At 38.0% G+C, this 27,939-nt stretch overlaps 1 protein-coding gene across 2 annotated transcripts in view; it reads left to right on the top strand.

Moving 5' to 3' along the window:
• The window catches only part of CDKL5 (cyclin dependent kinase like 5), a 144,010-nt gene that overhangs the window by 76,149 nt on the left and 39,922 nt on the right, over positions 1 to 27,939 (top strand). For both annotated transcript variants that reach the window (XM_073902026.1, XM_025857662.2), the window contains exons 5-11: positions 574 to 694; positions 2,846 to 2,905; positions 5,880 to 5,970; positions 10,040 to 10,229; positions 15,754 to 15,834; positions 19,927 to 20,078; positions 25,516 to 26,482. In XM_073902026.1, the coding sequence (XP_073758127.1) occupies positions 574 to 694; positions 2,846 to 2,905; positions 5,880 to 5,970; positions 10,040 to 10,229; positions 15,754 to 15,834; positions 19,927 to 20,078; positions 25,516 to 26,482 (1,662 nt within the window). The remainder of the gene's footprint in view (positions 1 to 573; positions 695 to 2,845; positions 2,906 to 5,879; positions 5,971 to 10,039; positions 10,230 to 15,753; positions 15,835 to 19,926; positions 20,079 to 25,515; positions 26,483 to 27,939) is intronic.

Here is a 27,939-nt window from a genome sequence, read left to right as displayed (position 1 = left end):
TTTCAAAACTTGATTTATTGGGAGTCTGTCATTGTTTATTTTACCAACATTTTCTGGCCTGTCTTAATTTTTGTATTGATTGCATGGATCACTTCTAATCTTAGGGATCATTTTCTTTTAAGAATATTTCCCAGGTCTCCCAGAAATATTTTCAAGGCTTGATTTTATTGCAGGGTTCTATTAAACATGCATAGCGGGCTGTGTTAAAATGACTGTTTCCCCCCTCCTTTATACATTACAGCATCTTGTCTCTACTTTGTATTGTTTTTCCCTTGAAAGTATTCTAAAGTGATGCCTGAAAGGTTTTAGGGAGAGTAGAAAGTGCCAGGGTTATTATTTGGGGCATCACTGGGGAGTAGTAAAAATGGAATTTCCCTTAAAAGAGAACTTTGATTTAATACAGTATCCTGCTTCTGCATGAAAAAGATAGTAGTTGGAAAACAAAACAGTTTTTAAAAATGCATGCTGTATATTGGGTGAATTATCATCCAAGATGCTTTTTTAAGTTGTTAATGCATGATTTATGGGTCTACCTAATTTGTGGAGATTAATGGCTCCCTATTTAATTTTTAGAATATGCTTGAATTGCTGGAAGAAATGCCAAATGGAGTTCCACCTGAAAAAGTTAAAAGTTACATCTATCAGCTAATCAAAGCTATTCACTGGTGCCATAAGAATGATATTGTCCATAGAGGTAAGTATGGAATTTTTGAAATGGAAAATATTAAGAAAACATCAGAGTTAGCAATGAAATATTTTACATATTACTGTCTTAAGAGTACTTCCATGGGCACTGACATTCCATTTAAATTAAATACATTTTGAAAGTACAGGGTATGAGCTGTTGTTCACCTTCCAAGTCTCCTTTTGGATCACCAAAAAGATGTACTGCAAATTTATTTGGATATTATGGTGAGATATCTGTTTGTATAACCAGATCTATTCTCAACTTTAGAAATGCCTAGGGATATAAAGAACTCAACGAATAGGAACTTTGAAGCTTACTTTGGGCAAAAAGAGCAAAGGGATGTTTTCTGTTGCCTTTTGGTCCTACTGGTAGACCAGAAAATGTGAAACCACCCAGAATAGGGCTTTAAACGTGGTCACTGACCCCCATTGACAGTCACCTCTCATTCCCTGTTAGACCAGCCACCTCTGGTATATACCCTTCACTTCCTGAATTTCCCTACCCATTAGTGAAAAGTGCCCATTGCAAGTTGTAGGCATGATCAACCTTGCATAAAGGTAATGAGTATGCTTCCATAAAGTGTTTTATTGCTGTGAGGTGGGTGGTTTATAATAATAAAAGGGAAATTACTTTCTCAGCACGGTGTTTAACTCTACACTGTCTTCTCCTGAAAATCTCTCTTGAATTCCAGTTTTACAGTAATGGGACACATACTGATAAAATAATGAAGCCAGAAGATGTTTATCAGAAAGTATTACAATATCTACTTCTTGTCTCTGAATTAGCAGATAAATGAATACTACATTTTAATTTACCTATACAAATACACAAGCATATCACTTTAAAAATAGTCTCACTTTAAGAATAGCTTTAAAGGTCATGTGAAGAATGCCAACTCCTATTATATCTAGAAAAAGACATTTTATATTTCTCTTGGATTTGACTTTCAAACTGGTTACCTTATCAAGGTTTTTGGTGGTATAGATAGATCTCCAAGTCAACTGCATATCTAGTGTCTAGGGTAATGATTTTAGTAACAGTCTATACTACAATATGAGGCTATTAATAAAGAACTGATTTAGCTTCATTTCTATAGTGGTGCTGTGATTTGGTTAAGTATATAGTAATAAATCAATGGTTGTGCATTAGCAGTAGAAACCATGATTCTGAAATCTACAGATTTTGCTCCTGTCGCTTCCCTTTTTCCATTTTCACCTCTGCCATCTGATATAGATGATGGGTACTCTAAAAATAGAATTGTGAGATCTCCCAAGGCAGGAATTAAATAGCATTTTCTGTATATTTCTACTCAGCTCCCACCTCATCTTCTGAAGATCCATGGAAAAAATGAGAAATGTTTTCTTGACTCATCCAGTATAACTCCAGCATTAGACATTTATAATTGTGAACCACACAGAAAAGCTAAAGAGATATATAAATATAGACATTATATACAAAATCACAACAAATTCTTTTTATATAGTTTTTCCTCTAGTGAATATAATGCTAGCTACCTATATGTGTTTTTTTTTTTAAAGGTGGCAATCTTTTTTATTTTATTTATTTTTAAATTTTTTTAAAGATTTAGAGAGAGAGACACAGCGAGAGAGGGAACACAAACAGGGGGAGTGGGAGAGGGAGAAGCAGACTCTCCATGGAGCAGGGAGCCCGATGCAGAGCTTGATCCCAGGACCCTGGGATCATGACCTGAGCCAAAGGCAGACACTAAATGACTAAGCCACCCAGGCGCCCCTACTTATATGTGTTTTTAAAGTATCTTGTGGGTGTGAACATTTCTTTTGATATTGTATCTCCAAAAATTTATGTTCTTACTACTTGATAAAGTAGAATAGTCCTTGAAACGTGGTGGCCTAGATTCAGTGATTCTTAAATTCCTTTCAGAGATCGCATTAATACCTTTAAGATTTGAAGGGAAAAATATTTTTTAAATTGTGGGTTTTCATATTTCTCAAAAAGAAATTAGTTGAAACTTTTATGTATCAGCAAAAAAGGTGTTACCCTGCTTTTCACTGCCACAGTTTCTATTCACATTACCGTCGATATTTCTAATTAGGTGCCGTTATAGTGATCCAATAGTGTCAATCAGCAGTCCATGGAACATTTTTTAATAATTGTTTTTTTGTCTTTATACTTCAGATATAAAGCCAGAAAATCTCTTAATCAGCCACAATGATGTTTTGAAACTGTGTGATTTTGGTAAGTTAAAAAAGAAATTGAGACCTGTAAGTAGAATTAATTTAATACAACATATAGGTAGCTTTTAAAGGCTTATTAAAAGTATTTTTTTATGTTTTGACTTCAGTTAGCAGAGGAATATTCTATTGGGTCATATGTTGAAAAATTGATTGCTGGGAAAATACTCTCTTTGCATAGTGTTGTCTATTCTTTTTTAAAAATTCATAATGCAGTATTTGTTTAATGAGAACACAAAGCAAATAGATGCACGTGCATATATTCATAAACCCAGTACTTAATGATTCCAAAAAACCAGTTTTCTGTGAAATCCACTATGCCTTCTGTTTTGGGTAGGATAAAAAATATTTTTAAAGTATTAAAGTAGAAATTATTTTAGGTATAATCATAAACACTAACAATATGCATAGGTAGATACATATGTATCATGTATATGCAATAGTTACATATCTATAAAGGTCAAAGACATTTTTAGAACAATTCCGTTTATTCCCTTTAAATGTTCAGTGAATGAGATTAGTAATTGATGTGTAATATTCCAGGTCCTGGTTGAGTGTATAAGGAAGCTTTTGAATTGTACTCTCTCCTAGTAGAAAATTGTACATTCTTTTCCATATATATGAAACTGTATTAAGTGCTATTAAAAATTTGAGTTAGGGTGCCTGGGTGGCTCAGTTGGTTGAGCGACTGCCTTCGGCTCAGGTCATAATCCTGGAGTCCCGGGATCGAGTCCTGCATCGGGCTCCCTGCTCAGCGGGGAGTCTGCTTCTCCCTCTGACCCTCTTCCCTCTCGTGCTCTCTATCTCTCATTCTCTCTCTCTCAAAAAATAAATAAAATCTTAAAAAAAAACCAAACTGGAAAGCCAAATATATTTTAAAAAAATTTGCATTAAAATAATTTAAAATGTTTTAAAACTATAAATTAGGGTGTTTAAGTTCTGGGTCACCTTAAAAAAATCTTTTGTCTAATCCATATGCTGAAAAATAACAACTTGACTTTTTTAATGTTATTTTCTCACATATTCAAGTATAATCATAAATATGATGTAAACATCTACATATAAGTGAGAATTCGTCTCCTTTCATAAGCATAAGTTAGATTAGTACCTCGGAGGTGGATTGAACAAATGAAAAATAGAAGCATTCTAAGAATGCACTGTGTGAATGACCAGTTTTCTCCAGTGTAGCTATTAGAAGCATGTGTAACTGTTTTCACTCAGTGTTTGCAAAGAATTTGAATATTATGAACCTGCTTGCCTGAGGAAAAATGTTTTATAATAAGGACTTAATTTTTTTCATACTTTATAAAGAATATTGCAAAGAAGAGTCCTGCTATATGTTAAACATCTTATGAAGTGCTTAGAAGAATAAAAAAGAAATACCAAAATACAGTTATTTAAAAGATTTTGACCTTGACATTTTTAGCACTTTCTTAGTATTATGATTTTCAGGAATATTTCTGGTTCTGTTTCTTGCTTCCTATCCATAATTGTGACTACCATCAAATACTGAGATTTTATGCACCTCATATGCCCTTTACTATGCATCCATGATTCTATGGGTTGGTGATCTGCTTAAACCCCCAAATTACTGAAATTTGTAAATAAGTTATAAATACAAAAGAGATGCCTATAGAATGGTTAATAATAGGAAAAGAATATCCCTGGTCTGGCATCATTTCTTGAGAGAATTCTCAAGCTGACTTCCCGTTGAGCATGGAGCCAGACTCAGGGCTTGATCCCAGGACCCTGAGATCATGACCTGAGCCGAAATCAAGAGTCGGACACTTAACCAAATGAGCCACCCAAGCACCCCCTGGCATCATTTCTTAAAGGAAAGACAATTTGAAGTGGTAAGGAAATTTCACATGGCTGCACTGCATGTGGTTTTCTGTGTCCTACGTGTCCCCAGTGATCACTTCTCAACTGCTTTCCTTCCCAGAGCGCTGGGCTCCTTTGTCTATCTTGAAGAATCCCATTTGAAAATAGGAATATTTCTTCCAAATATGTCTTATGAAGAAGCATTAATTAACTGACGTTAGGGCTTTGTTTTTTGCTGTGGTTTTTTTATTTTTTGCTGTTACACTGTTTTCTACTTTTCAAAATGACACTTTAATTTTTACCCCTAATTTTAATGTTCTGGTTCTCTGTGACTATCCATAATGCTTTTGGTGAGTTAGGTGGCTTATTTTTTGGCCCCAAAACCTTTTGAAAGGGTTTGGAGGGAAAATAATTATTGATAGAGTCTGTAAGTAATTAAGATTCCCCTAATATGCTTCTCAGTCACATTAGGAGATTAAAATAATTTTGGCCTGCTTAGTTTCCATCTTTGCCAACCATTAGTTGTCTATATAATGGCTAGAACTGATCAGCAACAGATCTACAAATAGTAATGTTAAGTCCCACATATCAGAATATAATGACTGGCTCAGTTGGTTGGGTGTCTGCCTTCCACTCAGATCATGATCTCGCGGTCCTGGGATCGTGTCCCCTGTCGGGCTCCCTGCTCAGTGGGGAGTCTGCTTTTCCCTCTCCCTCTGTGATCTCTCTCTCAAGTAAATCTTTGGCGGGGCGGGGGGGCAAGAATATAATGACCATCTGTGACAGGGTATTTTAGCTTTGACTTGGGCTCTTGTAGGGACTTCATTTTGGTCCTAAGATTTGCATTTATTGAGAGAGCTGACTTAAAAGTATGCTCTGAATGCTTATAAAAGCATGTGATAACTTCAAAAATATGGATTTCTTTAGTATAGGAGGAGACTGGGTTTTTTAGTGAATACACTGTATGTTTTAATTGACATATGAATGGACTAACGTTTTAAAATAATGAAGGCACCATTAATAAACAGCCCATTCAGTACCAGTTATTATGTTCTTTTGATGTTCCTTTAAAATATTACTAGCACTGAAATACTTTGCCAACCTGAAGTTATTATTTGTTTTTCAAAGTTATACCTTTGGGTTTTTCTGTCTTTCAGGTTTTGCTCGGAATCTGTCAGAAGGCAATAATGCTAATTATACAGAATATGTGGCCACCAGGTGGTATCGGTCCCCAGAACTCTTACTTGGGTAAGTTACCTTCCCCAGATAAAATGACTTTTATATATCTGCTAATCGTGTATCATTAGCTTTGGGATCATCTATGGAAGATAAAAACTTTAGTTAATTAAATACCAGTTACCTATTGCAGTGTAACAAACCACTGAAACACTTAATGGTATAAAACAAACACCATTTTATTTGCTCACAGTTCTGGGTACCAGTGATTTGGGGGAGTCAGTAATTGAAGTTCAGCTGGATTGTTCTTCTGCTAGTCTCAATGGGAATCACTCAGGTAGCTACAGTCACTCAGCAGATCATTTGGAGGCTGGCTGGTTTACAAGGCCTCAGCTGGGACAGACCATCTCTGTTCCATGGAGACTCATCCTCCAGTGGGCCAGTCCAAGTTGCTTCATGTGATAACCGAAAAATTCCCTGCAGGAAGAGGGCAAGCCTCAAAGCAAAGGTGGTTTTGAAGCCTCTGTTTGCATGGCTTTTGCCTCATTGGCCGAAACCTGTTACATGGCTAAGCCCTGATTCAAGGGATGAAGAAATAAACTTGACCTCTTGTTGGGAGGACTGGCCTACTTGTTGGTTTGTTCGTTCATTCATTCATTCATTCATTCAACAAACAGTAATCAAGTATCTTTTATACCTAACCACTTTGCTAGAAACGTGATGTAAATATTGAAGCAGTTGCCAATTTTCTTCTGAATAGAGAAATCCTGTTTGATGATAAATGGCTATTCAAACACACTGCATTGGCGATTTTCTCAGCAACATCATCTCCATCCACTTTGTGCCCACCCTTCCACTTTCAGTGCTCTTTCATTCATCTGTTAACCCCAGAAAAGGGTTTTCTGATAAGATTCTTCTTTTCTTTTTAGTAACTTGAGAGCCTAAGAAGGAGCCTATCCTCCTGAACTCAATCACATAGTTATATGAATAATCCTCTACTTACCTTAGTTGTAGTATTTTCTTATTTTCCCTACATTGTATTTCCTTCTTGGGGACCACCCAAGAATGGAGAAAGAAGGCACATTCTGCAAATAAAATGAGATGTGGTGATGATGACTGGTGCTCTAATTATAGGTTTCATCTCTTTAGTGTGCCATATATATATCTGGGGGACATGAGAAATTTAATTTTTAAATGTTTTATTTATTTTGTTCATTTTAGAAAGAGAACTTGAGTGGGGGGGAGGAGCAGAGGAAGAGGGAGAGAGAGAATCTCAAGTAGACTCTGTGCTGAGTGTGGAGCCTCACATGAGGCTTGATCCCACAACCCTGAGATCATGGCCTGAGCTGAAATCAGGAGTCAGACTCTCAACCCACTGAGCCACCCAGGTGCCCCGAGAAATTGAATTTTTAAAAGATACTTTTTATATAGTAGGAATACAAATTTCTGTGTTTCTTTTGTTGACGATCATGATGACTATGTGTAAGTTACTGAGGGTTTATTTTGATATTGACAATTTCCCAGTGTCTATCAACCATCTGATTGTAATTCTTGATTCATTGCTGACATAGAGCATATAAGAATTATTGATACCAGGGGCGCCTGGGTGGCTCAGTCGTTAAGTGTCTGCCTTTAGCTCAGGTCATGATCCCAGGGTCTTGGGATCAAGCCCCTCAGCGGGCTCCCTGCTCAGCGGGAAGCCAGCTTCTCCCTCTCCCACTCCCTCTGCTTGTGTTCCCTCTCTCTCTGTGTCTCTGTCAAATAAATAAATAAAATCTTTAAAAAAAAAAAAGAATTATTGATACCAGTTATTGAAAGCTTTACTTTTTTTTTTTTTTTCTTAAATCAAAAGCTTGGTTTATCTTGGGAAACAAATGGTGGTTAGTCACTTTATTATTTCTCTTTGTGTGGATAGATTTTAGAATTTCTGTGCTAATTTTTAAACTTGGTTTTAGGATCGATTTTCTTTTGTGTTTGTCTTTGTTTCTTTTTCTGTGAACCTCTGTCTGGACTTAATGGGATACATAATCCATTTTCTTTTGGGAAGGATTGGAATTTGAGTTTACTAGACATATTTGCCAAAGAAGAAATGAGTATGAAGTAGGTCATTCTTAGAACACCGTCCGAGGATTCAAGTATGGTAGAGGACTTTTTATGATATGGTTTTGTCTATATGATGGCCCCAAGGAGTTCATTCTGAGGATACCCTTATTATAGACCTTCAGAGAGTATTTGCTGCCTAATAATACCTGTCAGGAAGCTGCAGTTATGTTTAGAGATGTGTGGGAGCTACCAAAAGTAGATGGGGACTCCAATTAATTTGAGCCAAATTATATATTGCTAATTAAACGATTGTCAAGTACTAGTTGAAGAACCATATTATTCGTGTAAAAATCCCATTGACATCAGTTGATAGTTGGTTAATTTTAAGAATTTACATTTTTGTACATTCTTAAGACTTTGTTCTTGACATTCAAAATAATTCCAGCTGCATAAATTATTCACATCCGTTGACAAAAGAAAAATAGCACGATTTGGGTATGTAGAGATTTTCCGTAAGTTTCTCTATCTAGCACAAGTTTTTTCTTCTGTACAGATATTAAAGAAAGATCAGTATCCTTCCCTCCCCAACAAGCTACCAAAAAAAAATTTACATGAAGTTTCCTAATATGGCCCTTAAGTTTTTGTGGGAAGGAAATGAGATAAAGAAAATACTGACTTTCAGTTGTAATGACTTACTGTCCTAGAAACATATTCTGTATAGTGTTAACAGTGCTTTAATTTAGAGTGTCTGTTAAAAGTTTTGTATTCCTGCTGTATCATTATGGCATTCTAGAATTTCATCCCGTATTTTTTTCAGATACTTTATTTTGTCTTACCTTCTTTTAACTTTTTTTTTTAATTTCTTTAGGGAAAGAAAGTATGAGCAGAGGGGAAGGGGTACAGGGAGGGAGAGAGAGAATCTTAAGCAGGCTCCATGCATGGAGGCTGATGTGGGGCTCGATACCACAACATCGAGATCATGACCTGAGCCAAAACCAAGAGTCAGACACCCAACCGACTGAGCCACCCAGGCACCCCTGGCTTTCCTTTGTTAAAACTTGGATTATTTGTGTTTGAAACTAAAGAAAATACGGTTTCTTAATCTGCCACATACAATTTGATTTAAGACTATAGATATTGGGGCATACATATAAAGCTGTTTTTGGAGTACTTAGGTTTTATAGCCTCCATTTATTAATAACAGTAACACTCCTAAAGTCCTCTGGTAAACTCAGATCCTAGAGGAGAACTGTAAACCCCTAAGGAAATGGAAAAAGCATGCTTTGAAGCAAATGGTTATCATAAAGCTCCATATACACAGGGTACAAATAGTTTTAGGTAAATAATACAGTAGAGCTTAGCCCACTCTTAGGTATTAGAAATTGTGATTCTATGCAATCAGAAGTTAAATAGTACTCAGTGTTTATTGTTTAAGAAGACACGTGAGTCGGTAGTACATTTCAATAGACTGATCTCAAAAAATGGATGAGGTAGGGTGCCTGGGTGGCTCAGTCGTTGAGCAGCTGCCTTCGGCTCAGGTCATGATCTCAGGGTCCTGGGATCGAGTCCCACATCGGGCTCCCTGCTCGGCGGGAAGCCTGCTTCTCCCTCTCCCACTCCCCCTGCTTGTGTTCCTGCTCTCACTGTCTCTGTCTCTGTCAAATAAATAAATAAAATCTTAAAAAAAAAAATGGATGAGGTATATAACTTTTTGACATTTCAAGAGCTAAAGGATAATTACCTAGAAAATGCATTTCTTGGGAGCATTTGATTTTCTAAGTGAAGTGTTAACTCATCACATGTGCACTGTTTTAGGGTTTATTAAGCCATTCGTGTTCAAGATATGCCCAGATATGAATAGATTTCAACTTAGTATATACCAACTAAATTATTATTAAACTGACGGTTTTACTAGAATAGATTTATTTACTTGTGCTCTGAATTTTTACTTGGATATCTGTAATTCCTTTTTTTAGCCTCATTTTTAATTCCTTAAATACACCAATTGCTTTAAATCATGAATCTATTCAAAATAATTTGGAAATTATTAAAATGTATTTCTTCATTTGCCAAGATAATCTCTCCCTTTGCTTTTCAGAGCTCCTTATGGAAAGTCCGTCGACATGTGGTCAGTGGGCTGTATTCTTGGGGAGCTTAGTGATGGACAGCCTTTATTTCCTGGAGAAAGCGAAATTGACCAACTTTTTACTATTCAGAAGGTGCTAGGACCACTTCCATCTGAACAGATGAAGCTCTTCTACAGTAATCCTCGATTCCATGGGCTCCGGGTAAGAGGCTTTACTAAAACTCCAAATGGAATCAATACAGCAGCAGTATTTAAATCATTGTTCATTGCACAATGGAATGCTAAGCTGTCCATTGAATACTATTCCCTTTCCCAATACAGTGTTTATAATCCTCATTATAATATTTTATCTTTGAATCTTATATAGTATTTGTGAATTTTAAGAAGTAGTCTGAATTTGAAAGTGGGAGCTGCTAATGTTTTTCCTAATTTATAAGTTCCAAATTTTCAAACCCTGTTGTAGCATATGCATTATTCTACACTTTGGTTATCTCAGAATGTTTCTTTGTCTAAAATATTAAGCATCCCCAAAAGATACAAAAATGTATAAATGACTTGCTTATTTGAACAAACGTATTTGTAATGATTTGAGGGAGAATATGAATACTTGCATTCTATAGATTTAAAGGTTGTGTTCTAGCATGTATTTCTTGTCTCTTGACAGTGAAACAGCAGATCTTCTTTTCAAGCCAGTATATTGTCTTGGGCAGCCTTTTCTAGACTTGCTAACTTTGTACAAAACTTGTTTTCAGAGCATATGCTTAAAAAGGATCTTAAGGTATAAACTTTCCCCAGGTGAGAGACAAGCAACTTGCAGAGGCACCTTATTAGAGTAGCCAGATATAGGCTGCTTCTCTCTTCCATCTACCCCCAAAGCTACTTTTTTAGTTTTCAACTACTCTGGGCTAACATGCCAATTGGTGACCATTGTGAGAACTCTAAAATAAGCTCACTGCCACTTCCTTTCTTTCTCTTAAATGATGATTCTCAAACCATGTTTTCTTGACATTTGCAAAGCACTTCATTTTCTCTTTTGACTTTCTGGACCTCCGTTTATTCCACTTTGAAGAGCATCCCCTCCTCATACATGAGAGCACCCAACATAGTGCCCGCTCCTCTCCAAACTCTTACCAAGCTTCTCTTTCCTTTTCTTTGCCTTCTATAAACATTTTACGGTTTTTCCAGCTTCATGGATTTGGGATTTGTGGCTCCTTCTCCCGGGAAGGTGCTTCTGTGGTGTGGTCCCTTCTCACTTTGTAAATCTCAGCTCCAAGAATGTCCCCTTCTGGGGCGCCTGGGTGGCTCAGTCATTAAGCATCTGCCTTCAGCTCAGGTCGTGATCCCAGGGTCCTGGGATCGAGCCTACCATCGAGCTCCCTGCTCCTTGGGAAGCTTGCTTCTCCCTCTCCCACTCCCCCTGCTTGTGTTCCCTATCTCGCTGTTTCTCTCTCTGTCAAATAAATAAATAAAATCGTTAAAAAAAAAAGAAAAAAAAAAAGAATGTGCCCTTCTCTGATGACACCAACATACTGCCCCCACCCTCTTCCTGGTGTCTCCCATAGCACCACCCTTTTTTTCCCCATCCTAGCACTTCCCCTGGTATGTAGTTGTGTTATTTGTTTACTTGTTAATTATTAACTGTTGAGTTCTCAACTGTCGGAGTATAAACTCCCCAATGGCAGAAATCAACTGTTTTTTCACTATATTTCTAACATCTGTAGCAGAGCCCAGCACATCTAGTTAGGGACACAGTGAATACTTGAATGATGGATTGAGCCAATTTGTGTTACCAGCACTCAAGCTAAGCTGAACCTCCCTTCTCTCCATCTCTAATGCTTCTTTCACCCTTAGCACCTCTTTACCTGAAATATTGACGATTACTCCTAAACGCATATCTTCAACTTTCTGTCTTCACTTTAGTGTTTTCACATTGCCTTTGGAAAAATCTTCCCTCAAGTTGCACATTCAATTGTATCTCTTTTGTGTTTGAAAGCCTGTATGGGATTGCTTACATTTAAACTCCTTATGGGGTAGCATTAAGAACCCCTTGCTCTTAGCCCTCCAGCCTTGTCTGCCACTCATTCCCACCATTGCCCCCTACTTGTCAACGTACTGAACTTCTCACCATTTCCTTGACATGTTGCTTCTACAGTGCTGTATTTTCATTTCTATGATGCTCCTAGTACTCGCTCTACTTCATGAACAGCTCTTCCTCCTGCTTCCCCCAGACTGAGGTCAAGTGTTCTCCTTCCGGGAAGCCCTTCTAGACTCCTCCAGGGAGTGGGTGATTCCCCCATCTGCGCTCCAGTAGCTCTCATTGCCATCTCTTTTAAATAGCTGTTTTAAAAAAAATATACATATCCTCACTGAACTGATGAATTTCTTGAGGAAATGAACTATCATGTCCACCATTATATTCACAGCACATCTAGAGTAGTGCCTACAAGGTTGAATAGTAATGAATGATTGAATATTTGACCTCAGGATTTTAACGGTAACTTCTGGAACATCAAGCTTGGCCTGCTGGCTGTCTGTTCTTTGCCTGGTTAAAGAGACTCCGTGCTGGATTGCCTGAAGAGAGTGTAAACAGATGTGTTATGGCACCTGGCCTTAATAACTTATAAACTAGCTGAAGAATTGAGACGTTTTTGCATGAAATAATCGGAAAGCAATATAACTTACAATAAAGCACCTCATTCTTTACTGCATTGCACTGTTTTCTAATACATCTCTCAGTATGGCTGAGACCATGAGAGTGTTAAACATTCTGGAGTGTTAGAAATCATAGTTGGCTGGATTCACTAGAGAAAGATTTATAGAAATTTGAAATTTGTATGGATATAAAGAATGAGTAGTATTTGGATTAGATAGGCCAAAGGATTTCCTTCCCTCATTTGTGTGTGGTCCGTTTTGTTCACAGCCTCCTCACTAAATAGTATTATCTGTAAAATGCTGGATAGCACATGACAGCACCACTTATAAATAACCTTCATAGAAATTGCTGCTTCCATGACACTTTGATTTTTATAAACTTTAATATTTTACAATTTAGTCTGAATGTGTTTGTGGTATTTTAACTAAATTAGATTAGTCTTTTTGGAGGTTTAGCAATGTCATTTGAGGGAAATGTCTTCCTTTATCATTTTGTTGGAGAATATCTGTGGAAGATAGCTAAGCATGTAGAGTGTGGGAACTGGAACTTCCGTGAGATACAGACTCACCGGTGACCAGTCTAGTGTTATTGGCGTTTTGATACAGTTGTGTAGAGATTAGAAAGTCAAAAAGATGTTGCTCCATTGGTATGCTTTATTTTGAAAAAGTAACAATTGATGTCCCATAGTCTAGGGCGTAGACTCTGGATTTAGACTGCTGGGGTTCAAAGCCTGGCTCCATATTTCCCACATGAATGACTTTGGCAAGTTTCTTGTGCTTCTGTTTCTTTGTGTAGAAAATGCTGATAACAGAAGTACTACCCTTTAGGGTTGTTGTGAAGGTTAAATGTTATCTGTAACATGCCCAGACCAGTGCCTGACACATAGTAAGTGCTCGCTAAAGACGTCCTCTCGTATTGTTCAAGTGATTAAGAAAGAAAAGCTGCTCATTGGGATATAATTTAAACTTCTATGCTTGAGTTTTGGTTATTTGTTGAATTACTACATGAGAATGGTAGATTTCATTCAAAAGCATATATATTAATTTTTTTTAACTGTGGTCATTTTTTTATCATAATACTTTTAATACCTTTTCACTCTCTGCATTAATTTTCTTATCAATGAAATGTTACTTCTGAAGAAAGAAAGGGACATCTGGTAGCATAAGATAGACCTCATACGCAAAATATTAATTAAAATGTAGCAGTACAGAGTTATTTATCACAGCATGACAGGTGTCTCTCTTTGGGCTGATATTTAATACTCCAACAACATCCAAAAGAACTTCCGTTGAGAGAGGTGCCTAGGTTCAGAAAGAGTGTGGGTTTGGGTTATAGACCTGGGTGCAAATATTAGTTCTGCATTTTAATTATGTAACTTGCCTTGAATCAGTTATTTGAACTTTCTGATTGTCACCTTCTTCATCTCTAAAATAAGAAGAATTGCTAAAATGCCTTGTATAGCATCGCTTCCCTCTGTAATTAGTTATAGATTATTGCCTGTGTGTCTGTGTTAAGTTCATGTTATTTCTTCTACTTCCTTTATCTGGGGTGCTGTCCTCCTTTTCTCTGTCCTCACATTTTTCTTATCTTTCAAAACCTAGTTCAAACACTATCTGTGGATTCTTTTTTCTCCAGCCGCAAACCACCTTGCTCTCTCCTTTCTCCGAGCTTCAAGTAGAATTTTTGGCTGCACATTTCAGTGCTGATTGCTGTCCCAGCCAGAGTGTAGGTTGCTTAAGTGCATGGTTTAGATCTGACCCATATGCTGTAATTCCTGCCGTCCCTAGCACAGTGTGCAGATAATGTCATAATCACAACTTAAGTGCCTTGTTTTAATTTTCCTCCATAACTAGTCCTCCCATGCATGTATTGAACACATTTAAGGATTCTAGTACTTTGAAATGCCTTTTTTTTTTTTTTAAAGATTTTATTTATTTATTGGACAGAGAGAGAGAGTTAGTGAGAGCAGGAACACAAGCAGGGGGAGTGGGAGAGGGAGAAGCAGGCTTCCCGCGGAGCAGGGAGCCCGATGTGGGACTCAAACCCAGGACTCTGAGATCATGACCTGAGCCGAAGGCAGACCAACTGAGCCACCCAGGCGCCCCGGACATGCTTTTATATTGGTATAAAGGAAATAAAGCAAAGGAGCCTTCCCATTAGGATGGAGTACATGGCATTGGGCTCTAATACTTTCTCATCCACTTAGATGTTGCAAAATGCAAGGTGGCAGAGAGGACAGAGCACCTAAATAAATTTGACCTCTTCTCATTTTATTGAGAAAGGCATTTATTAATTTAGGAGACTGTTTGCCTTCTGTTCCAACTTACATAAAGGAAGGAATTGAAAATAGGTCATTAAGAGAGTATTTTAAAAGCAGTGTTAGAACATGTGTCTGAATTCACTATTGCTATTTCTGTGGCCTTTCAAGTACTGACCTCTCTGCCTTCTCTCTCTCTCTAAGATTTTTATTTATTTATTTGAGATAGAGCATGAGCGGGGTTTGCGGGGGGGGGGGCAGAGGCAGAGGGAGAGGGAGAAGCAAGCTCTCCACGGAGCAGGGAGCCCGACACGGAGCTCGATCCCAGGACCCTGGGATCATGACCTGAGCCGAGCTTAACCGACTGGGCCACCCAGCTGTCCCTTCTCTCTCTCTCTTCTTTTTCACTTCTCTGATTTTCAGGAGTAAATGATGTTGTGAAAAAGGCTTAAGAATTGTCTATGTAAGCAGACAAATTCTGTATAAACTATATTATAACTGAGCTGTCTATATAAACAAGACAGTACTGTGTAAACTGTATACACTCAAATTTTTACAGTGAGGTTTGTTTTACATGCTTCATTGACTAGATTTAATATCCTCTTTCATCTGTGCATTTTCCTGTTACTTAACACCCAGTCCTGTTAATCTGTACCTCAAATACATAGACATAAAAGTAATAGACATATGAAATGAATTTGACTTTGGCACTAGGGCAGTAACTTCTGTTCCTTTGCTACCTTTTCCAGCACTCATAGCACATATGCACATGTGTCCCCTTCCCCACATGCTAACACTCTTGTCCTGTTCTTACAGTTTCCAGCTGTTAACCATCCTCAGACATTGGAGAGAAGATACCTTGGAATTCTAAATAGCGTCTTACTTGACTTAATGAAGGTGGGACAAGTTGATGTTGTCTGTATACATGTATTTCACAAAAGTAGGCTCTGGTCACATGTAAACACAAAAAAATCCTGTTTCTCCAGTTTTCATTGCACCAGCCAGTCCATAAGCTGATGCTGGTTATTTGATAGTAAACCTTCAAAAAACACTTGTTAATGGATCAGTTTTACTTTATGCCCATTTAGTTTATTGTTCAAAATCAGAGGAGGTTACATTATGCACAGAGTCTTTAAAGGTATACTTAACACAGTTGGAAATTGCTGAGAGCACTCTCAGAACTTTGTTGTGCTTTAAACTATGTTTCTCTGTGTCCTGAGGAACACTGCAAATTGGTGTGGGGGCAATGGTGAGGGAGTGGGCATGGCTTTTAGAAAGGCCACATACCACGTAACCTTTTGTAGAGAGTCACAATATTCATTAATTTATGAAGGCTTTCAGAAATCCCATAGTAAAGAAGCATTTATGTCTTGCTCAGCATTTCCCAAATTTAATTAAATACTGAATACTTTTTTAAAAAAATAACTACAGTGCTGGTGCTCTGAACACAGATTGAGAGAAGCTATTAAAAAGATAGCCCTCAAGGGTCTTTCATGTTAATTAGGCATAAATTATCTCTTGAATCAGTTGGATTTTGTCAATATGTTCTGTCATACAATCAGTATTTATCAGGGCTTAATGATTTGGTAACTTAAAAATGTAAATAGAATAAAGAAGAAGAACTGAATTAAGTACATATATTAAATACATAAATATTCATAAGGTATGCAAAGTATGTATACATTTCAGTTAGTGGAGTTATATAAAAATGATTTTGGTCTCACTGGCAGTTAAAACAGTTAACATCAAAATGGTTTCCCATGTATGATACTAGTTAAAAACAGAAAAGTTGGCTCCTGAGTACTATTTTAAATTAGAAGTACATATGACTTTTCACAAGCCAAATATCTACTAGCATCAAAGTGCTATTTTAAGATTATCAACTGTAGAAATCACTGCATATACAGACAAAAAACTATTTTCAAATTACTTAAAAGGAGGAGGTCATTATGAGGAAAGTATAAAACTCACCGAGTAAATAGCTTCAAAATTCGTATTTAGGGGAAAAAAACAACAATTTTTTAAAACTATTTATAGAGTCCATATAAATTACCGTAGTTTGGATTAATTCTGGTAACCTGTATCCCCTCTAAAATGGCTAATATGTATAAACAGATGCAGGATGAGATGGCCATTTTAGGTACTTGCATATGGACAAAATTAACAAATCTGCTTTAGGGAATGGCATAGAGAATATATTTCTTCATGAAAAGATAAATAATGTTATTTACTTTTCAAATTCATTTTAAAAATAGCTAAAAGACAAAGGAATAATTCTGTTTCTATAACATTCAATAACAAGGCAATATTAATCTTTGGTGAGAAAACTTAGAATTGTGGTTTCCAGGAGTGAGGAAGCACAGGGGTGTAGAGCCAGGGATGGGGGTCTTGAAGAGGTTTCTGGGGTGTTAATAATTTTCTCTATCTCAGTCCTGATGTGGTTACATGGGGATGTTTACCTCCTAAAAACTAACTGAAACGTATACATAATTTGCATACCTTATGAATGTACATTTCAATAAAAATGTTTACTTAATGTTAAAGAAATTTGAAGCTAAATATACTAAATAGGAACTAGACAGTTTAATTTCCAAATTGGTATCAATACAGAAAGATTCTGGTTATCTTTGTACTTTCATCTGTGCTAGATTTTACCAGGTACCACCCTGACCCTTGGTAATTAGACTTGGTAATGATTTAACAAAAAAAAAGTTCAGTTATTTTTTTAAAAAGACAAAAGGCAAAAAACATGAAATTGTATTTAATTCGTTCTTCTTTATTCTATTTACATTTTTAAGTTTCATTTTCTAAAGAGGAGAAAATAACTGAGATAAGTTTAGAATTGTATCTGAGTCAACATGAATGTAAATCCACTTGCATGTAAACAGTGGCTTGGGTTACCAGAATCTTTTGACCCCAAAATGAATGTTTCAGTGTGTGGTAGGATCAGACTTCAAATTTTTCTGTGGTGCTAGGTTATTAAAGGTGGTTGTCTGAAATTGAATTCTGGCTCACTGGGAGCAAATCTAGGTTTGTTCTCACTGTTCAAGTGGATCACAAAGAGATTAACTGTGGGTAAAATCAATGAAAGTGACCTAGAGATGGATTTCGGAATGCTGGAATTTCAACATTCTTCCTTTCTCTGAGAGAAAATTCTATCAGTGAATTTTGCTGTGAGAATATCATCATAGCAGATTCCAGTGTGCTCTACTGAGTTGTGTTAGGTTATGTAGGTTTATGTTTTATATATTTGCTTAATTTGTCAATAAAAATTATTTTAATAATGATTCACCTTTTAAAATCTTGTCCAATTACTAATAAGATAAATAGTATTAGAAGAAAACATTTTAGTTGTTAAAACATCTCCTATGTGCAACATAAAAGGGTTAGTTACTGTAATATATAAAGAACACTTAAAAATAAATTAGGATGGGGCACCTGGGTGGCTCAGTCGGTTGGGTGTCCAAGTCTTGATTTTGGCTCAGGGCATGATCTCAGGGTTCTGGGATCCAGCACCAGTCTGGCTCCTCGCCCAGCGAGGAGTCTGCTTGAGGATTTTCTCTCTCCCTCTCCCTCTGCCCCCCCCCATTAATAAGTAAATCTTTAAAAAAAAAAATTAGGACAGATGCACAAACAGAAAAATAAGGAATATAAGTAACCAATAAGCATAAAAATATTCAACCTCATTAGTAATCACAGATGTGAATTAAAACAGCTATGAGAGACCATTTATTAAATGTCTATAGTTTACAAGTAGTAAAAAAAAAAAAAACGAAGGTGCCAGGAAGTTGGTAGATTCTCAGTTGCTGAGGAGTATCATTTCAGACAACTTTCCCAGGGGATAATTTTTCAACACATAGAAAATAATCCTCAAAAGTTTGCGTAGCTAACAATCTATTTCTGGGAGTTTATCCTATGAAAGGGATCATGTATGTGTGCAAGGATTTCAGGTGTTTATCATAGCATTAATTATAATAGTGCAAAGCAGCAGCCATCTAAATGTCCAACAGTAAAGACCAGTTGACTAAATTATGGTATATCTATACCACACACTTCTTTAGTCATTTAAAAACATGTTGTAAAGTTCTTTGTTGCAGCGTTTTTCATAAAAGAAACAACCAAAATGTTTATCATTAGGGAATTGCTGAAAACAACCTAAGGCATATCCATAGAGTAAAAGCTTTTCACCGATATGCAATGATCTCTTAAGATCTAATGTCCATTGGAAAGAAAGCTAAGTGCAGACCGTTGTGTGTCTGCTACTGTATGGGTAAAATAAAAGGAACAGACAGAGATAGGTAACTAGGTACAGAGTATCTATGGAAGGATGCACAAGAAACTGATAACATGGGCTGCCTCCCGAGAGGGGGACGGGAGAAAGATGAGTGTATATTCTTTCATGTGAATATATACTTCTTCCAAAGTATATTTCAAATGTTTAAGTTATGTTATAAAAAATGTTTTTGATTAGTATGTGAAAAATGCAGGATCCACAACTTGTATGTATAATATAAGCCAGATTTTATAAAAGAAAATATGCATATACGATATTCAGAAAAGGGCTGGGAGGGCTTATTCCCAGAGGACAACAGTAGTAAGATAATGTGGTAATTTATTTTTTTAATTTTTAAAAAAATTTTTAAAAAGATTTTATCTATTTGAGAGAGAGAGAGAGCGAGCATGAGCAGGGGAGGGGCAGAGAGAGAAGGAGAAGCATACCCCCGCTGAGCATGGAACCTGACACAGGGCTTGATCCCAGGACCCCAAGACCTGAGCTGAATTCAGACACTTAACCAACTGAGTCACCCAGGCATCCTGACAGTATGGTAATTTAAATAGTATTAAAAAAAATTTTTTTTACTAAACTGTGTTTGCTAGATATTTTGCAATGACCATGCATTTCATTTATAAGGAAAAGAAATAAGGTTTTTATTACAATTTAAATTTGACTTTGTAATGTTCTTTCCAATCCTAACTTTGTTTCCTAAGAATTTACTGAAGTTGGACCCAGCTGACAGATACTTGACAGAACAGTGTTTGAATCACCCTACATTTCAAACCCAGAGACTTTTGGATCGCTCCCCTTCAAGGTCAGCAAAAAGAAAACCTTACCACGTGGAAAGCAGCACTTTGTCTAATAGGTAAATATTCCCTTTTAAGGAAATACAGATGCAATGTTGGTCTTACAAGTAGGTGGAGGAGGTGGCTGCTTAAATGATGCAATTAGAGAAAAGAAGGAAAGCCCTCTTTATTCAAAAATATCTTCCTTATGCTTATTACATGATTCAGAACCACAATTAAAGAGTTGTGTGGGTCTTAAAGACTTTCTTAACAAGTATATTATGGAAACCTATGCATTTCCTGGGAAAGGTAGCATAGGTTAGCAACTAAGGGTGTTTCCAGACTCACGAACTAGAAGATTCTGTGTAAATGGGACCCAGATGTGATTCTTGGACGCAAAAGGGTGGGTGAGGGCAAAGGAATTTCTGGAGGGAGAAGAGGATGCCAAACACAAGTGGGTAGGAAGCCACCTAGGACAATCTTTGCAACTGAACCAAGTAGGTTTGGCTCTATTAGAAGGCTCTTATGTTTTTGTTGTTCTTTTATTTTTATTTTATTTTATTTATTTATTTATTTATCTATCTATCGATTTATTTATCTATCTATCTATCTATCTATCTATCAGAGAGAGAGGCACAGTGAGAGAGGGAACACAAGCAGGGGGAGTGGGAGAGGGAGAAGCAGGCTTCCTGCCGAGCAGGGAGCCCAATGCGGGGCTCGATTCCAGGACCCTGGGATCGTGACCTGAGCCGAAGGCAGATGCTTAACGACTGAGCCACCCAGGCGCCCCTGTTGTTACTTCAATCATTGAGTTGAGAAGTTAGTTTTTCATAAGAATAAGAATATGGAAATAGTAAAGTCAGTTTGGTAGATAGTGATTAAAATTGGTGCTTCTTAAAAATTTTTAGCATAATCTTAAAAAAAACCCAAAAAACCTCTGTTTCTGGGCTGAGGGGCTGTCTTCCCTCCTCTACCAAGAAGCTGGTCTTGTCATCTGGCGTTGCTCAGACTCTGGGATTAGTAAGTTGTTTCGCTCACATACTATTAGAAGAGAAACAAAAAATAATAATTCTTAATATGAAGCTTTTTGAATATAAATTTTTTCTCCTTTCACCGCAATTTTCTCTCCACATAGAATAATTGTTATTAATCTATTGGAATTTTGAAAGCCCAAGACCTGGTACTTTTTGAAGATCTGTGAGCATATCCATAAATTGGCAATAACCATTTATCCTGTGTTTTCTCTGCCTAACTGCGATGGTGTGATTGTGTTTTACTGCTCTTAACTCTCTTTTAAATGATTGGTTTTGGTTATTGTTTCCCTCACATCTATAGACTGTTCTTACCTGGATTGTTTTATTTGTTTGGGGTTTTTTTTGTTTGTTTGTTTTCCCAGGGAAGCCTATGAGCAGATTCAAATTCTGCTTAACCAAGTTTATGTTCACTTTGTTGTCTGTTTCCATGAGATTTTAGTATACTAAGGAGTCATAGTCATCATGTAGTTACTCCTTTCCATTTGGGAAGTTCACATTATGCCTCTGTTTTATCTGAGATCACTCATAGTTCAGGTACTTTTGTCTCCCTTCTACCTTAATTATCACTTGACTCCTCTAGTTGACATTTGCAAAGGAAAAGGATCCCAAGGATATAAAGTTCAGTAGACTGATGATAAGCTTTTGCTTTGTGCTGTAGTGATTAGTGGAAATAACCCATATCATGAAAGGGGGCCTGTGTGTTTGTCCTCTAATGACTTGGCTTGAGAGATCCCCGGTGGGGATCTGAGGCTCTCCCTGGGAACCTTCTTTAGAAATCTGTCAAGGAGGAGGTGTGTGGTGATAAGGCTATAGCTTACATGGCTCTTCAAGGAGTCTGCCCAAATCTTCTTTTGAAGTAGACAAGAATAGAAATAAGCAAATAAAATCTCTGGAAGATTTTGTTTTTAGGTCTTAACACTGTGTAGAATTTTATTTTATTTATTTATTTTTAAGATTTTATTTATTTATTTGACAGAGACAGAGATAGCAAGAGCAGGAACACAAGCAGCGGGAGTGGGAGAGGGAGAGCAGGCTTCCCGCAGAGCAGGGAGCCCGATGTGGGACTCAATCCCAGGACCCTGAGATCATGACCTGAGCCAAAGGCAGATGCTTAAGGACTGAGCCACCCAGGCGCCCAACACTGTGTAGAATTTTAAAAGAAAAAGTCCTAAGTGGTTTCTTTAGGAATGATTTTAGCTCAGTTTACATGTATGTGGAAATGTCCTTTTCTCTACACGTGTCTATGGTTCATATTTCCTCTACAGAATCCCTTCTTGTTGGGGACACTAACGACACATACTGTGGCTAACTCGGACTTCCCAGCACTATTGTAGAGGTGTTCACGGCATCATCACTGCCGTGAGACACATTCACACACCATGTCTTCTGTTGTCCAAGTTCATGTCTCTGTAGAAGAGGCAGTAGACTCTTGGCATTACCTTGCCCTGCCTGAGTCTCCTTCAGACTGTCCTGAGGTTCTCCTGACCTTGGACATGGTGGGATGGTGTTTCAGCCTGCCCTCTCACCAGTTCTGCTTTGCCATCCTTCTCCATAAAAATGTAGCTTTGCATCTTTGATGTTTACTTTGGAAAGTTATTTTAACTAAAGAGATTAACTATCTGTCCTGCCAGCCATTTCAGAAGGGTTTATATATAAAATCCTCTTAAGTGCTTGGCAGTTTAACACAGATTCCTTACAGTTGTGTGCCAAAGAGATCTATGGAATTTTCGGAGCAGTTTTTTTATTGTTGTGCTTTGGCAGAACTCCAATTTGAAGACAATTTGTTGCCCTTTCTACTTAAGAATTATGTGCAAAGCTCAATGGCTTCAAATTAATACTAAGACAGAAGTGTTTAGAATAGGGGTTTAGGCTCTTTGTACTTTTATGGGAAACCTAACTCTTTGATAAATGTTTCTACCTTAACATTATAACCTCCCTTTTCACATTAGAAGCTGTATCTTACATTGCTATGAATTTGTTCTTCCTAACATGTAGGTTTGTGCTCTACTTTGAGATCAGTGTTTTCCAATAGTTTCAAAAGCTTTAGCAGCTGTCTTCACTCTTCTCTATCCTTTTCTGGTTTTCTTTGGAGCTTCGGGCATTACACAATATCTGTGTGTGTTATCTCTGCTATTACCCTATCTAGACCTGAAGGAGAAAGGGGAGGAAGTAGGAATATGAGAGCCCAGGGGAACCAGGCAGGAGGATCCACCCCATCAGAGCTATAATCTGGACAGACACACAGCTGTGACCTGAGTTAGGGTGCATGCTGGGAAAGAGTAGGGAAGACAGCCCCCGGCCCCTTGCACTGCTAAGTGCAACTGGGAGTTAGGTGGCAAGGGATCCCGGGTGATACAGTATGCAACATTAGACTCCTGAGGCCCTGAGCGGGGGCAGAGCAAAATGGAGAACAGATTGGGGGTTGGGTAAATGGGAGATAACCAGCACATGTAGATCTATATATGGGTTAGACTATTTGCATATTGTTGTTTGGGTTTTTGAAAAGTTGCTTAGATATTTTAGTTATCGAGATATAAATTGACAAATGACTCTGATGGCTTAAAACCTGATGTCTTTAGGGCACCTGGGTGGCTCAGTCAGTTAAGCCTCCAGCTTTTGATTTTGGCTCAGGTCATGATCTCAGGGTCTTGGTATCGAGCTCCACTCCGTGCTCAGTGCAGAGTCTGCTTAAGATCCTCTCCCTCTGCCCCCTCTCCACTGCCATCTCACCAGTGTGCTCTCTCTCTCTTTAAAAAACAAACAGAAAAAAAACCAACCTGATGCCTTAGGATATATGATGACTGCCCTTTATTGATCCTGGGGATAGAGTCAGTTGACATCATTTAATAGAAGGTGAAACTTTTGTTTCTTTTTTATTTTTAAAAAAATTTTTTATTTATCATTATTTAGAGAGAACGTGCACACAAGTGAGGGGAAGGGGAGAGGGAGAGAGGTAGACTCCCTGCTGAGCACAGAGCCCCACATGGGGCTCGATCTCACAGTCCTGGGGCCATGACCTGATCCAAGATCAAGACTCCGACACTTAACTGACTGAGCCACCCAGGTGTCCCGAAACTCTTGTTTCTTTGTAATTTCTTTCTAGGTCTAGGACCTGCTATTTATTTAGTTAGCTCATATTTAAGGGACCTTATTTGATGCTGCAATTGTGACTGAACCAGGAGAGATTAGTGAGTACATTTAGGAGATGAGGCCTTCCATAACTGTTACAGGCTTGCTTGTTATCAGATACTTTTTTTAACACTCTGAAGGGTAGGAGGTCGGGAAAAGAGCCCTTACCTTTGATGCCTGAGCAATGGGTTCTTAGGGAAAATGGGAAGGAATAGTTTCACAGATTACCATTATACAGACAAAAAATGTGACTGTTCTTCCAGTTAGTGTGTGATGGGAACAGAACTCCCCATGTCAAACCATCTTTAGCAATAGAAATATTTGCAGCAGAATTTTCTGAATGCATAATAAAAAGGGAATTGTGTAAATTATTTTTCACTTAAAAGCATTCTCCTATCTCAAACTATAATTTGGTCCTTTAAATAGTTGCAGTTGAACAAACTGACCTTGCTGTGGGGTCAATTTTAGCTTTCCAATAGAGGACAGGGTTTTCCTCTGGATTTATATTTTGTTTTAAGCCAGGTAGGAAATGAAGCTTTACATCTTAAAGAAGGCCCTAGTCGGTTTGGAATAATGACGTGTGAGATGATGAAGAAGAGAATAAATTGTGTCTTCTGGAGAGAAATTAACTCTCTAGATCCCTGTGATCAAGTTAGAGACACATTCCTGTTTAGGGTATAAGGAGGTACCTGAAGTACCCTAGAACTATTGCCACTTCTCTAAAACATAAGCATTGATCATCATGTTTTCCAACAAAGTTTATGTTTGGTTTTAGAGTGTCATTTTCTTCTTTTGAGTATATTGCAAGAACTCTCATTCTTTGACGATACAGACTAAAGACAAAAGGATACCGGTGTCTGTGTGTGCTGTGAGTATGTATCTCTGAAGCAGGCAGTGAGTTTTACAAATAAAAGGGAAGTTCAAGGAACATCGTGACGTTCAAGTCCACGTTACCTCTGTAATTCAAGCATTCAAAGAGTTACAAGGAGTTTGTTGTAGCTTAGCTCTCTTCTTCTTATCAGGCATTCTATAACAAACACTCATGTGAGCACCAGCATAGCAAAAACATGTTTTCCTAGATTATCAGTTAGCAACCGTGTTGGCAACAAGTTAGTTGAACATTTAAGGATGTCAAAATCATTTTGTTGGGACCGTTGCTTTGTTGCAGAGTGACTTGATCTAACCAGCTTTTTATGGTTACTTGCCATTTGTTGGCATGTGTTTGAGCGAGTTAAATGTTTTTAGTCTTTGAGGTGTTTTAAGGGTGTGTGCATGTGTGTATTTTTTTTAAATAGTACTTTTTGTGTGTCTGCTATTGAAGGAAACTGATATCCTTCTTTTGTTTTTAACATAGAAACCAAGGCAGCAAAAGTGCTGCTTTGCAGTCTCACCACAGATCCAACAGCAAGGACATCCAGAACCTAAGTGTGGGTCTGCCCCGGGCTGACGAAGGTCTTCCTGCCAACGAAAGCTTCCTAAACGGAAACCTTGCTGGAGCTACTCTTAGTCCCATGCACACCAAAACCTACCAAGCAAGCAGCCAACCTGGGTCTACCAGCAAAGATCTTACCAACAATAACATACCACATCTTCTTAGCCCAAAAGAAGCCAAGTCAAAGACAGAGTTTGATTTTAATATTGACCCAAAGCCTTCGGAAGGCCCAGGCACAAAGTACCTCAAGTCAAGCAGCAGATCTCAGCAGAGCCGGCACTCATTTATGGAAAGCTCTCAGAGCAAAGCTGGGACGCTGCAGCCCACTGAAAAGCAGAGTCGGCATAGCTACATTGACACTATTCCACAGTCCTCTAGGAGTCCATCCTACAGGACCAAGGCCAAAAGCCATGGGGCGTTGAGTGACTCCAAGTCTGTGAGCAACCTTTCTGAAGCTAGGGCCCAAATTGCAGAGTCCAATACCAGCAGGTACTTCCCATCCAGCTGCTTGGACTTGAACTCTCCCACCAGCCCAACGCCTACCAGGCACAGTGACACGAGAACTTTGCTCAGCCCCTCAGGAAGAAATAATCGAAGTGAGGGCACTCTTGACTCACGGCGAACCACAACCAGGCATTCTAAAACGATGGAGGAGTTGAAGCTGCCCGAGCACATGGACAGCAGCCATTCCCATTCTCTATCTGCACCTCATGAATCCTTTTCTTATGGGCTGGGCTACACTAGCCCCTTCTCTTCCCAGCAGCGTCCACATAGGCATTCCATGTACGTGACCCGAGACAAAGTGAGAGCCAAAGGCTTGGACGGAAGCTTGAGCGTAGGGCAAGGAATGGCGGCCAGGGCCAACAGCCTGCAGCTCTTATCACCTCAGGTACAGATTGGACCTTGACTGGATCTGTTGGCTCTTCAGGGGAAGGTGGTGCAGGGGTGTGAATAGGGTCAGTCTGCAGTTTTCCTTACTGTAGGAGGTTGTGCTTTTTTGATAGAATGCATTTAGGGAAGCAATACTTGAAGTACTATCTGTTAAAAAAAATTAATTATTTAAGGCCCACTGTTGAGTACTCAGGAGAATTAAAAAAAAAAAACTTGTTTTTAGAAATCTGCTTCTTAAGTGTTCCTTTCTGGCATATTTTTTTGAAAGAATCCTATTTTGATTTAGTACAGAGTTCATCGGTTGTACGGGATAGTTTTTAATTTTCTCAAAATTTAGTGTGATTTGTAGAGATTTTCTCTAATCTTTCCAGACCACGTTTGTTTAAATCAGACCCTTTTACTTACACCTTACTCGATATTTTCACTGAATTGAAAAATTTCTAATTTATCTAGAACTATAGGTAAATTTAACTTCAGGCCAAAATAAATGTTAATTTACAGTCTTTTGGATTGTTTTTAAATCTCAAGGCATTGTTTTTATCCTCATGCTTCCTCCGTCTTACTGATTTTTCAAACTCTAGAACTGCTGACAGTAACCTGTTTAAAAGAAGTAGCAGTCCTACAACAGAACACTTTTTTTAAATTATATTTTCATTCTATGAAAAATTCATCTGCATCAACGAAATGAGGGTGGAGATAAGCCAGTGTCAGAAGGAGAGAAGAATTTCATGTAGGGAAAGTACTCCCCTTTTCGAGGATATGAAAATAGGTTCACCAGACAGTTCTGTGTCAGAACTCCAGAAAATATGGATGGAATATGTAATGGGAGGTTTAGCAAGATGGGTGCTGAAGATGGGGTGGAGATTGTTAGTAACGGACCAGTCGGTGTAGCAAAGCAGCTAAGAGCTCAGGTTGGGAAACCAGGCTGACCTGGGTTTGTGTCCCAGTTCTGTAATCTGCTTCAAATGATGTAAATCTGGGGAAGTGATGTAATCTCTCTTTGCCTCAGATTCCTCATCTGAGTTGTGTCGTAAGGTTTCAACATGGTGTATAAAGCACCGTGCCCCGTGCCTGGCCAAGTGTCAAACACATTTTAATTTTTGCTGCTTATGTGATGGTAGGGACTGTTTTCTAGACATTTAACACTCTCTATGCTAGGTGTTCTCAGACACTCAAAAGAGTCTGAGGTAGGGTTCTTGCCCTTGACAAACTTATCTTCTCTCAGGGAACATTAAATTATACATGATAACAATGAAATAATTAAGAAGCAAATTACTGTGGCACTGGCTATAAATAGGAGTTGAGAACAGGGAAAGATCATGAATAGGAGCAGTTAGAAATGGCTCTGGGAGCAACTAAAGGTCTTGCTCTGAGCTAGGATGTAGAGAGAAGCTTTGGCTGGCCAAAGAATGAGGATGTGTTCAGTTATTTACTGAATGAGGCACCATGGTGGGC

Source organism: Callorhinus ursinus, unplaced genomic scaffold (assembly GCF_003265705.2).
Source record: "Callorhinus ursinus isolate GAN/ISIS: 27379988/994484 unplaced genomic scaffold, GSC_fseal_2.0 scaffold16, whole genome shotgun sequence".
NCBI lineage: Eukaryota > Metazoa > Chordata > Mammalia > Carnivora > Otariidae > Callorhinus > Callorhinus ursinus.
The sequence above is the reverse complement of the archived record's forward strand: the minus strand, read 5'-3'. Positions and strand labels throughout refer to the sequence as shown.